The 13,666-nt window shown below is 39.5% G+C and overlaps 1 protein-coding gene, 1 non-coding gene and 1 pseudogene across 2 annotated transcripts in view; 2 read left to right on the top strand and 1 right to left on the bottom strand.

Moving 5' to 3' along the window:
- Positions 1-13,666, top strand: part of Slc9c1 (solute carrier family 9 member C1) — a 76,562-nt gene that overhangs the window by 28,233 nt on the left and 34,663 nt on the right. The window contains exons 13-15 of the mRNA XM_045147925.1: positions 4,492-4,589; positions 7,965-8,084; positions 11,421-11,616. Of these exons, the coding sequence (XP_045003860.1) occupies positions 4,492-4,589; positions 7,965-8,084; positions 11,421-11,616 (414 nt within the window). The remainder of the gene's footprint in view (positions 1-4,491; positions 4,590-7,964; positions 8,085-11,420; positions 11,617-13,666) is intronic.
- On the top strand, positions 6,996-7,129 carry LOC123460515. Its single transcript, XR_006637063.1, has one exon. It is a non-coding gene; the product is annotated as a small nucleolar RNA SNORA42/SNORA80 family (small nucleolar RNA).
- On the bottom strand, positions 10,329-10,428 carry LOC123460476 (annotated as a pseudogene).

Here is a 13,666-nt window from a genome sequence, read left to right as displayed (position 1 = left end):
CTCTGTCTGTTGCTCTCAAACAAATAAATAAAAATAAACTAAAAAAATTTTTTAAAGTAAAATTTGTGGCTGTGATGGTCATGTATATAGTTAAGGCATTGGGCCAGAAAAAGTAAGATTTAATGAAGCAATGTATAAAAGGCATCAGTAAGTAAAATGACACATGGTTATTTTTCAAAGCTGGGGAAATTTTGTATGCTTGTATATGTGTACATGTATACATGCTCAAAGTACGTGTGGCAATAGGCGTGGGGCGGGGAACAGGGTGTGGTGGTGACAAATCTAGTAAACTAGTAACATCCGAAAGACTGACTTATTAACACATACCTCACTATTGAATAGCATAATATGTAATATATAGTTGGGACTCAATATTTGCTCAACTACTCTAAACCTTTTTGAATAATATAATATTTATAATAAGAAAAAGATGTTGGTCTGTTCTGAAATCTTAAATTTGGCCTTCTTTCATACCTCTCTTGATGCTTTATTTCCATTATTGCCTTTTGTTTCTTTCTCTCTAGCAAGACAAAAATGTACCTAATGTTGACATGAAATGAGCATTGATAATTAATCAGCCTAAGGATCTCCCAACTGAGCTATTTTGACTGTTGATAATTATTCATATAACTCTAGCTTTCTAATTAAAAAATGCCAACTATAGAAGAGTTCAGAATAAATATTTTTTCCTCCTCCTGTTTTTCATTTTTCTTATAGTTTCATTTTTAAGGAAGAAAGAAAAATATCATATGAGACCTTTACCTGTGGCTTGGAATACCAAGACCAGTTAGTTTGTTTTGACATTCTACAACAATTCCGTTACTCTGCGTGTATGTCCATAATGTGTGTCTACATGTGTGTGCCACATACACACCACATCGCACATACTATACACACACATGCAAATACATATCACGTGCCACTCACTTGCTCTTTTCAGTCCTCATTCTCATTCACAGGTGTGCAAAAGCAGACACCTGTGCTGACTGAGTGACCTCTTCGGTATTCAGTGGGTCATTCACTGAATGGCCTCTTCAGTTCTTTCTGCTGATCAAAGTCTAGATTTTTCCACACTAGATTTTTCTGGGCCTTTTTGATTTCTCTCCTCACATATTCAGTTTCTACTATAAAATCTCCAATTGTAGATGTACTTCTGCACTATGTGTTTTCTTAGTCAAGAAATTCTATTTTTAAAGCTAGGTTAATCTCCTCAGCCTGCTTCATTCACATGGCTGTAAGCCCATCTTCCTGTTCAGTGACATTTTGTTTGTGCGACATGTTTGTGGCATTTGCCCATTTTGCTTCTGCAATCTCTGTTCTAAGGCTCACAGCTACTGACAATATCAGTAATTGCCCTATTACAGCTTCCAGAGATGCGCACTTCTGTTTAAGTCTCAGAGAATTCTTGGTAGATGAGAAAGTGTCTTTGGCACATTAGAAGAAAAAGCACAGGCTGACAAGAGAGCCACACAGAGCAGGTGGCATGTCCTTATGGGTCTGGAGAGAAAAGCTTTAAACTCAGAGAAATAAGATTCTGTTGTTTCTTGGGAAAAACTACTAACGTCTTTGAGGCTTCACATTCAGCTCTGTAAAACACAGATCAGAACAGCTTCTTCATGAGGTTACAAGACTATGAAGCCTATATAGACTAGTTAACTTAATACTACTTACTTAGAGGAATCAACTGTTTTCAAGATCCTTTCATTGTCCTTGTATTTAACTGTTTTTGTTGCAGAAATTCTCTGGAAAGATCACTCCAATGCCATTGTGAGTGAAAGTAGAGTTTATTTACCTGGGTGCCAAAGAGCTTGAGGTCGCCCTCCAAAGAAGCTCTGACCCCGAGCTGAGATTTTATTTCCATTGCATACTTTGCATAGCCAAGGGGAGGGGTAAGTGAACAAACAAGATGTGGAAATTCACATATCAATTCTTTCTATAGTTAGGCCACCCTAACAGTGAATTTCATTTTACTTTGTTTTAGCCTAAATTGTCTTGCCTTCTCATTGTCCCTCTGGGCCCTTTCTGGACAGTTCTCTCTTTTGGATTTTTTAAAAATTGTTTATTTATTTATTAGATACAGAGGGACAGAAGGAGAGAGAGAGAGATTGAATGGACGCACAGGGCCTCTAGCCATTGCAAATGAACTCCAGTTGCATGCACCACGATGTGCAGCTGGCTAACATGGGACCCAGAGAATTGAACCTGGGTCCTTAGACTTTGCAGGCAAGTGCCTTAACTGCTAAGCCATCTTGTCAGCCTTCTTTTGGATTTTTCTATCTGTTGACAAAGATAAGTTTAGCTCCTCAGCAATTAACTCTTACAGTAACTCAATGAATAAGTTTAACTTTTAGCTTCTTTTCTTTTGTGTGTGTGTGTGTTTTCTTTTTTCTTTTCTTTTATTTTTTTCTCAATTTTTATTAACATTTTCTATGATTATAAAAAATATCCCATGGTAATACCCTCCCTCCCTCCCCACTTTCCCCTTTGAAATTCCATTCTCCATCATATCCCCTCCCCATCTCAATCATTCTACTTACATATATATAATACCAACCTATTAAGTACCCTCCCCCCTTCCTTTCTCTTCCCTTTATATCTCCTTTTTAACTTACTGGCCTCTGCTACTAAGTTTTTTCCTTCTCATGCAGAAGCCCAATTATCTGCAGCTAGGATCCACATATGAGGGAGAACATGTGGCACTTGGCTTATGTTTGGTATTTTTTAAATTTACTATTTGTAAGGAGAGAGAGAGAGAGAGAGAGAGAGAAGAGAAGAGAAGAGAAGAGAAGAGAAGAGAAGAGAAGAGAAGAGAAGAGAAGAGAAAAGAGACAGAGAATAGGCACACTAGGGCTTCTAGCCATTGCAGATGAACTCCAGAAGCATGAGCCACCTTGTGCATCTGACTTATGTGGGTACTGGGGAATTGAACCTGAGTCCTAAGTCTTCATAGACAAGCGCCTTGACCACTAAGCAGTCCCTCTAGCCCTTGCCTTATTTTCTATCACATTCCCTCCTTTTTATCATCATAACACCTTATGCATTTGTATGCAATGGCTGGCACTCCTGCCATATCACCTGCATTTTAATTATTTCATCCTAGATTGGATGAGCCTGGACAGAGTATTCAGAACACAGGATTTTAACATAAGTCCCAGCATAATTATTATGAAAGGCCCCATTAAAGGAGCTAGCAAATATCCCATGTAGTCCACATAGGGGACAAGCCCGAGGTCTGGGGTATATCAGCTGTAAGCAGAAAGAGAAAGAGAGAGAAAGGAAAAGAGGGAGGGAGAGAATGGGCCTGCCAGGGCCTCCAGCCACTGCAAGTAAAGTCCAGAAGCATGTGCCACCTTGTGCCTCTGGCTTATACGGGTACTGGGGAATCAAACCAGGGTCTTTAGGCTTCCCAGGCAAGTGCCTTAACCACTAAGCAATCTCTCCAGCCCCATATGCAAGTTTTTAAAATGGTGCCACATATTGAATGTGGGGTCTTTTGCATGCCAGGCAAGGGCTCAACCACTGAGATATATACCCCATCCCCCAAAAGTAACTTTTTAATCCCTCATTCTCAAATTTAGTTGGTACCCCTGTTATCTCTCAAGAATAACCGTGTTTACTGTTCATAAATGGCTGCGTAGAGTGAATGCCTGCTGTGGAACACAGGAATCTTAATTTGTGTAATACATTCCAGCATAGGAAATTGGTCTACACAGTGACCCTCAGCCATGTTCAGCACACTGTGGCCAGGCATAGCTATAAATGTAGACCCTAAGGCTGAGGAGATTCTCAGTGTGCATCCTAAATGAAAGTGTGGTGGGAATCCCTCTACAATCATAACAAAGTGCACACAGCAGAGTTCTGTTGTGAAATGTTTGAGGACACTGGATTAAATAATTAAAACAAAATTCTATTATTTTTATGTGCATGTAATCTTATGGGAGTTTGCATTATTATTACTATCGACATATTTCATATGAATACATCTGGTATTGGTACCCTCTTCTTCCTCATTCCTGCTCCCATTTCAATGGGGAAGCTCCTCAGCAGGGTTGCAGGTATTCCCTATCAGGTTGTGGCTTATGTTTTGTGAGAGCAGCAGTCAGTTATTTGGGGGGTAGGGAATGACTCTGGGCATGATGTCCTAACCTGTGTCTCTCAGTCTGCAGACTATTCTGGTATACATAGTGAGTTTCTGTGATGGGGAATAGTGTGCAACATCCCCTGGACTTGTTTCTCCCAGCATGCTATCTTTTGGAAGACTGCTTTTAAGTAGCAGCATTACCTGAGTTTTCTACAGAGCCAAGGAGATATTCCTTCCATGCTGAATGAATGGTCTGCACTCCATAGAAAGATTCTTTTTATAAGCATACTTGATTCTCAGGGTGGGGAGTGATTATTGACCTCTCTTTCAGATTATCTTTCTGTAAGGGTGGTAACAAGCTTTCTTTGTACACGTGCTGAGTAGAACTTGGATTTAATGTTTCTTTTCAGGCAAGTTACCAGCGGCAATACAGGAATGAGACGCTGTCCCAAAGTGCAGTGCAGGTCTTGGTAGGTGCGGCAGGAAGTTTTGGTGAGAAGAAGGGAGAGTAAGTATGTTGTGAGGAGGAGGACTATCCTGAGACACTGCTTGTAGAACTTTCTTGCTTTTCTCTTTTGGTGACCTCAGTCTGTGCAGTATCTGTGCACAAGCAACTCCTTCTCTGCAGCCCGTGATCAAATCCCTACCGTCAGTTTCCCACACGTGCTCTTCTCATTCAGGCTCCTGGCTAGTGTTCACTTGAGAAACTGCGTCTTCTTATGAAAAGAACCTGATTTCTCTCTCTCTCTCTCTCTCTCTCTCTCTTTAAGATTTTGTTTTTATTTATTCATTAAATACAGGGAGAGAGAGAGAGGATGAGAATAGACACACCAAGGGACTCTGGCCTTTGCAAACGAACTCCACATGCATGTGTCACCAAGTGTATCTGGCTTATGTGGGTCCTGGAGAATCGAACCTGAGTCCTTAGGTTCTGCAGGCAAGTGCTTTAAGTGCCAGGCCACCTCTAAAGCCCTTTTTTCTTTTTCACCTCCCACCACATCACTGAGTGCAAAGCTAAGTTGTGGTGAGCTTCTTTTCCTCTCTAACTACTTAAAAGCCTGGTCCAAGGCCAAGTGTCCCCTCATCTCTGCACAGGTCCTCACACAGCCTCGCTTCATACGCAGCGTGAACTCGTAATCCTGTAGTGATTTCCTTCAGTGGAGATCTCAAAGTTGCTGAGTAGAGGAGCACCCTCGGGTCACCTTCTAGGGAACTATGATCTATGAGCAGTGGAACAGTCAAATTGCAACTCAGTTGTCACAGTGTCCACCCAAATCCTGGACATATCTTCTAGTTACACACATCACTTTAGGTGGCAGTGATACCCAAATCTGCAGCTTAAATGATCCTAAGTTCATTTGTAGAATCTACCTAGGCCAGTACTTAGGCCTGGATCACCATTCTATAACAAACTGGGTCTTTAGGGTCCATGTGCCTAAACTTAAATATGTGTCAGTCCTGTGTCTATCCCATGTGCCAGTTTGGACAGTGAAGGGTAAAGGTATATATGAAAAGAGAGACATCAGATGCACCAAAATATTCTCATTATAATACCAGCACAGGGATTACAAATGTTAGCACTACAGCATCTGGTTTCATATGGGTTTCGGGGGATCTGAACTTGTGTTCTCAGGTTTGAGCCTCAAGTGTTTTGTCCACTGAACCATCTTCCCAGCTATGAAATAACAATTTTTTAGATTTATTTTTATTTATTTATTAGACACAGAGAGAGAAGGTAGAGAGAGATAGTGAGAGAGTGAGAATGGGCATGCCAGGGCCTCTAGCCACTGCAAACGAACTCCAAACACATGTACCAGCTTGTGCATCTGGCTTATGTGGGACATGGAGAACCAAATCTGGGTCCTTCATCTTTGTAGGCATGTGCCTTAACTCCTAAGCCATCTCTCCAGACCCTGAAATAACAATTTTTGAGGCAAGCTCTCATTCTATCCCAGCTGATAAGCTAATCTGAAGCTCACTCTGTAGCCCAGGCTGGCCTTGAACTCATAGTGATCCTCCTACCTCAGCTAGGATTAAAGATATGCACCATCACACCAGCTCTAAAACAGGAATTTAAGAACCTAAATTACTGTAAGTGATCACGCATGATTGTTATCATAGAGTTTTAGGATTATAAGAACCTGTGAAATTTCCATATCTCAGCTGAGACAATTCCTTCAGGAAGGGTTCTCAACTCTCCAGAATTCTTTTAAATGTCCCCTTGGTAGGTGGAGCTTGTTCTGTTATTTATCCTGTCACAACACTTGTTACACCTCATTGCAGTTTTTACTTGCATGCTGTATCCCTCTAGCTTGCTAGTGCCTTGAGGACAGAGGCTAGTATCTACTCATGGTTTATCCACAACATTTAGCAACCACAGTAGATGTCTAATAAATAGTTATTACTCGTGAATATATCAAACCATGCACTTTCAAAATTCTCCATGCAATTATTATATTGAATCGTGGAGAGTTAAATGGCTTCATGCTTCTCAATTATGTCAATTAGTCTTTCTGTAGAAAAATTACACCAAAATTTCAGGTTAAGGGCATTATAATCGATAGGAACAATAAAGTCTACCTTTGATCTTGGGTTTCCAATGTCCTCCTATTAAGCCAAATGACCAAGAAGGGCTTCAGACCCAAATGTAAGAGCCCTGTCATCTTTCTGGTGAAGACGATGAAAGCATCTGATGAGCAATGTTGAATTCCTAGTAAAACAAAAGGACTGGCTAGTCAAGACCACATCATAGCTCATGGATCTGACTGTTGCTCTCCAAACATTAAAACAAATCTACAGAGAATTTCTGGCAAGAGCTACCAAAATGTCTTTGGGTCTCGGGACAGCTCCATGTCAACAGTTTCACCCTTCTGCAGTCAGTTTAACCTGGGGACTAAAACAACAGAGATGGGGTGCCTGGGTTTGGATTTTTGGAAGGCTTATGCCCCTGGGTCTCACATAGTGTCCCATGCCAGAGCAAACTGTAGCCCTGAAACATTGTCTGATGTTTCCCTGCAGGCTGCTGGCACTGAAGTGGGTTGCACCGTGGAAATGGAAAGAAAAAAAAAATAACTGAGATAGGGACATGTATGAGATTGACTAGATATTTTATACATACTTTTCATTTGATCATCCCAATCTGACAGAGGTATTTTCACTCCTGTTTTCTAGATGAGCAATCGTGTTGGTGAGATAGTTTGTTTATGGCCACACCAGACAATTGGGAATGCAAAATGAAAACCCAAATGTAGCTGAATGCTAAGTATTGGAATCGTGGTATATTTTTTCTTGCTGGTTCTTGAGCTCCTTAATATAGTGTATTTCAGGCTAGAGAGATGGCTTAGAGGTTAAGGAGTTTGCCTGAGGAGCCAAAGGACCCAGGTTCAATTCCTCAGTACCCATGTACACCAGATGTACAAGGGGTGCACATATCTGGACTTCGTTTGCAATGGCTGGAGACCCTGGCACACCTATTCTCTCTCTCTCTCTCTCTCTCTCTCTCTCTCTCTCTCTCTCTCTCTCTCTCTCTCTCCCTCTCTCTCCCCCTCCCTCCCTCTCTCTCTCTCTCTCTCCCTGCCTAGTTCTCCCCACACACACCTATTTCTCAATCTCTCTCTCTTTCTCAAATAAATAAATAAATGCAAATACAGTATATCTTATCTCCAGTTATCTGTACTCTATTTTAGTGAATGAGACTTCCAACATAACTTCCCTGTTGCAGATCCACTTGTATCAACACATTCACGACTTGGAGCTATACTATGAAAATACCACATTTAGTCACCACTGCACAAAATACCTTCCTGCTCTCTGACCATATTTCATTAGACTTATCTCAAAACATGTAAAGCACATTTAAATCTCTCTCTTATTTGCTCTCCAGACATGTGAGTGCTGAGATTATAAGGAATTACTCTGAAAGCAAAAAATTCCTTAGTTTCATGAGAAAATTACTGCTCAATTGGGCATATAATATTAAAAAAGATAGAGGGAGTCCTTCCAGGTAAGCACACCTGCAATAAATGTTATTATAATCATTCGAAAATTTTATTTTTTTAAATTATAACCTAAAGGCATTGCAAACACCTTTGAAGTAGCTTACAATTAAATTACTTATATACATACAAAAGACTTATGAAAAGGTATAATAATAATATTGTTTGTATTGGGGGTTGAGGGGCTTTTGTTTGTTTGTTTGTTTGTCTGCTTGGTTTTGGAGATTAAACCCAGGGCCTTGGTTATGCTAAAATAACACTGAGGTCAATCTCCAGCTGATGCACTTTTTTTGAAAATTGAGGTAAAAAAAATTGGGCACGATGTAAAACAAACTGCAAATAAGTTTAAAGTGATAAATAGTACATTCAGTGGCAGGCACTCCTCAACTCTGTCAGGTTCTGTAACATTTTCTTTGGCTCAAAAGTGCACCAGTACTCACTTAGCAGACATTTCTTAGAGCCTCTCTCCCTTCAGCTCCTGGAAAACATTAACCTGTGTCTTTGGCCCACTCTAAATTTTTCATATAGAAGGAATCATCATTGTGCAGCCTTGTGTTTCCCACTTCTTCCATTTGGCATAATGTTTCCATCATAGCATAGTGGCTCACTAACACAGTGTATAGCATTAACGTAAGGTTTACCCATTTAGGTATGAATATATTCCTGTCAGTGGATCCACCCCATTATCTGTTCATTCACTAGTTGATGTACATTTAATTAGCTTCCACCTTTGGCCCATTATGAATGACATGGCCATGAACATGCATGTATAAGTACTTGTTTGAATTCCTACTCTCATTCTTTTGGGTGTACTCCAGTGTATAAAATGGCTAGGCTGTAGTTAAATTTTTGATTTAATTATTTGAGGAATGATCAAACTATGTTCTATAGCTGCTCAATGATTAAGATATCAGAAACTATGAATCCTTCCATTTTATTTTTGTTTTCCATGAAGGGTTATGATGGTCCTTACATTAGACTGGATCTCTTAGAGTAGATAATATAGAAAGTTTCTAGACTTATTTGTCTCAGCAGAGACCAGCACTTTACAGTGAGGTTATTATTTCAAGTCACCAAGAGTATAGTTGAGGTTAAAATACGAAGTATCAGGCTAAGCAGATTCCTCCACTCACCTATAGAATAAGAACCACTCTGTCAAAATGCCCAAGTGGAACTTATAATGAAAGTAGCAAATAAGAATCAGTATGGTGTTCTGTGCAGAAGTAATTTAAGAGTAAACACTAATAATTTCAACAAACTGTCTGCAGTGCCCATTGTATGCTCTTCAGTTTACCCATTGGGCACAGACAGGTCAGAGCATGGCCAACCAAACATCAACTTAAGCAAAGGGTACCTCGAGTACAGCATTGTGAGACATACAGTTTTGTTGCTACAAGAGACAAAGACAGTCTGGAGGGAGAACTGAGAAAGGTTGCTGAGTCACCAGCAACAACTTAATAAGGACTAAAGTTGATGGTTCCATTTATACCCTTAGAGGGTGATAAATTCATCTTTGTTTTCTCAAATGGGACCCCATGTGACAAAAGCTTCCCACCTACCCAGGCTTAGTGGCCCAGGCCTATAATTCCAGCTACTTGGCCAGCTGAGACAGGAAGGATCACCCACTGAGGACATGAATGGACTACAAAGTGAGCTCAAAGACAACTTGAGCAACTCAGCAAGATCCTGTCTCAAGATGAAAAGCAAACAAACAAACAAACAAACAAAAAAACAGCTTCTCACCCATAATATAAATTTATCCTCAGTAATGAGGAAATTATCAGTAATTATTGACCAATCAACTCTTTTGAGATTTTTTTTTTTTTTTTTTTTTTGAGGTAGGGTCTTACTCTAGTCCAGGCTGACCTGGAATTCACTATGTAGTTTCAGGCTGGCCTTGAACTCATGGTAATCCTTCTACCTCTGCCTATCGAGTGCTGGGATTAAAGGTGTGTACCATCACACCTGGCTCATTTGAGATTTTTTAAGTTTTTTATTATTATTATGAACAAGATGTTTCATATGGATACACCATGTGTTGCTACCCTGTTTTCCCTCATCCCTGCCCCCGTTCCACTGGGGACCCTCCTCAGTGGGGTTGCAGTTGTTCCTCATGAGGTTGTAGGTTATGTGTTGTGGGAACAGCAGTTATTTGGGGGTGGGGAGGCAATGCCTCTGGGCATGATGTTTCAACCTGTGGCTCTTACAATCTTTCCACCCCCTCTTCTGCAAAAAAAAAAAAAAAAAAAAAAAAAAAAAAGGAACGCTTCACAAATTGGCATGTCATCCTTGCACAGGAGGCATGCTAACTTTCTTCCAATTTTAGTGCATGTGCTGCCCCAAAGCAAGCACTCATTTGAGTTTTAACAGTAATGCATTATTATGTTACTGGAAGAATTGAAAAACTGAGAATTAGAAATATAAAAAAGTATGCCAATAAAAACCGACAATGCATACAATATAAATAAAGTAACACTCCCCTCCACAATTCCACTCAATAATACTTAGCATGATTTTTTTGAATTTATTTATTTAAGAGATAGAAAGATAGAGGAAGAGGCAAAGAGTGCATATGCCACCTTGTGTGTCTGGCTTACGTGGGTCCTAAGGAATCGAGCCTCGAACGAACCAGGGTCCTTAGGCTTAATAGGCAAGTGCTTAACCGCTAAGCCATCTCTCCAGTCCCTGAAAATTATTTTCAGAGCATGTTAATGTAATTTTTTTGATAAAATTTAGGGTTATACTGTCCCACTATAACACATCCTGGGACACCCGATTTTCTACCTTGACAAAAGATGTTTATATTGCTTTATTAAAACAATGCAGTTTAAAGGAAAATACATCAGCTATCAGTCTAAAGTAATTATTTGGCATTATTATTTTTTTTAAGCATAGTGCTTAAGATCAAACCAGTACCTTGGGTATGGTAGATAAACACTATTACTGGGATATGCTCTCAACTTCTAATGATTTTATAAGCATCATAAGATTGGAATAATATTCAAACCAGTGATAGTCATGTCTGAGAAGTGCAGTGATTGGAAGGTGTGAAGGGTAACTAAATGCTCTGTTTTTAAGATACTCCTAGTTTGAATTCTCTCTGTTTTATACCCAAAAAATTCATATTTATGAAGTGAATTAGAAGGGAGAGGAAATAGTCTGAGAGGCAATGGAGAGCACAATATGTAAAACAGCCCAGGCTGGATTAGCCAGAGAGGCTGCAGTACAGGATTCAGCAGGGCCGTATGGCTACTGGCAAGTGGAATAGAACTGAGCATATAATGAAAAACATCTCGTTTAATGGCTTTCTCAATAAAACTCTTCCTTTCTTTCTTTTTTTGTAGATACTGGTTTTTTCGTGTATGCAATAAAATAGTATTTACTGATGAATTTGAGAACATTGGAAACCTTGTGCTCCTAATGAACATATATCCTATCATGATCTGTTGGATAGTCCAGTTAAATAAAATCTATCAACATGAGCTAAAATGTTGTAACTACTACTTTCTTGCCTTTTATATTCTAGAGGCTCTCTTTAAGGTAATCTAGATTATGTGCATGTGAGTGTTATGCTTAATGAGGAAAACCTCCTTTCAACGGGAGCTGTAGAGTTTTTTTTAAGTTGCAACACAAATGTTTGTTTTGTGTGTTTTTATTTCCTTTCGTTTTTAATGCATGTATATTGCATTTTAGTCACATTTACCCCACTCAATCCCACTACACTGTTTCTTCTTCCCACCTCTGTCATTAGTTGATAGTGATGGGCGTGGCCTCTCAAGCGCCTCTCCTATCCATAGCAGTGTTACATATCTCCATCACATGTAGGTCCTGTGTAGTTACCACAGCCAGCAGTACAGTCACATGAGTGCAATGTCCTTGCCATGTTCCAACACCAGACTTTCACAGTGCTTCTCCCCAAACTCTACGTCTTCTATGTTCTTTTTTTTTTTTTTTTCCCAACTCATCTTCCATGTTGTTCCTTAAGCTCTGGAGGGGAAGATGTCTATGTCCTGTGAAGGACTGAGCACTTACCAGTCACTCATTTTTAGCCCTTGGCTAATGATGGTTCTTTTCATTAACTGCCTGCCACTATTGAGAAAAGGAACCAGGGCTGAGATCAGAGCTGAGGTGTGGGCATAAAGATAAATAATCAGAAGCTTGCTTGACAACACATCTGCTTATCAATACAACTGCAGCTGACTCTTCCCTAGAACTATAATCTTGATTGCAACAGCTTTGTCCTCGTTTGCAATACCCTGTGGAGCAGGTCTCAAATCTCATCAGAGAGCTGTAGGTTACCCCACAACATGCCACTATTGCACCAGAGGTTGCCTGATGGATTAGTATTGTAGAAGGCAGGATTCACTGTTGGGTGATACTCTTAATGACTTTTCTCTGCCAGAAATCTGCCTAGCACTTTCTGGCACTGGGCACATGAGCCAACGTGAAGGAAATTGCAGCTCCAACTTTAGTTCCCTATATCCCGAGACCAATGGCTGTGGTGCACAGACAGTTTTCTCAGGGACGGTTGTGACATCATTCTCTTCTTAAGACAAATCAATAGAAAATATGTATAATCTAAGCATTTATTCTGTATTTACAAAAATAAGTTAAATGATATAGGTAAATTGGACAAGGAATTTGTTTAAACAGTATTGACAATATTCTTAAACTCAGCCTGGTTCTGAGGATATTATTATTATTGTTGTTGTTATTTATTTATTTATTTTGTTTGCTTGTTTTTTTTCTCACTCTAGCCCAAGGTGGCCTAGAATTCACTATGTAGTTTCAGACTGGCCTCGAACTCATGGTGATCCTCCTACCCTCTGCTTCCCAAGTGCTGGGATTAAAGGTGTGCACCACCATGGCCAGCTTGAGCATTTTATTATTTTTATGCCAAATAGATAAATAGGGAGACAAGCAGCCATGTGGACATTTTTAGTATGAATAGCTATTTCACTAGCATAGTTGTTAAGTTATGGAAATGCATGCCCAAAATGACTACTGTGTCATATGAATCGACAACTTGTCAGGAACCATATTTGTCATTTGGCATGAATACATGAATCTCAGATTTTCACTGGGAAACTGAAGTATTGCCACAGAGCTACTGCCACCCGTATGTGTGTGGGAAGAAGGTTTCCATTCAGTCACAACGTATGCAGTAAATTTCAAGCTAGTCAGAAGGGACATAAGTGGTGTTATAAAATTAAAAATAGCATGAAACAAGTAAGGGTAAAGCTAATCATAGTATAAAGTGAGGATGAAAGGTACTCTAAAATCCTTTATCATACATTATAATGGGGGAAAAAAACCTAAGCTGTGATTCAGTATACCCAGCTCTTGATTTTATTTTTCTCTGTCAAACTGAAGCTGTTGCTTGAGTCACTGAACTTTTCTCAACCTTGATTTCATCTACTATTGCATGGAAATATGGGCCTACATGATAAACTGGTTTCTGAAATGTATTTATTAGACTATATGCCTATTGAAGAAGTCTTATGTTCATTTTACAGATGGTTTACTGAAATAAAAGTGTTAGTATAATTCCCAAGGTAATTTTTTGATAAGATATTTACATGTACTTAGG

The sequence above is a fragment of the Jaculus jaculus genome, chromosome 4 (assembly GCF_020740685.1).
Source record: "Jaculus jaculus isolate mJacJac1 chromosome 4, mJacJac1.mat.Y.cur, whole genome shotgun sequence".
Taxonomy (NCBI): Eukaryota; Metazoa; Chordata; class Mammalia; order Rodentia; family Dipodidae; genus Jaculus; species Jaculus jaculus.
Note: the sequence above shows the minus strand (reverse complement) of the source record. Positions and strands in the feature narration are given on the sequence as shown.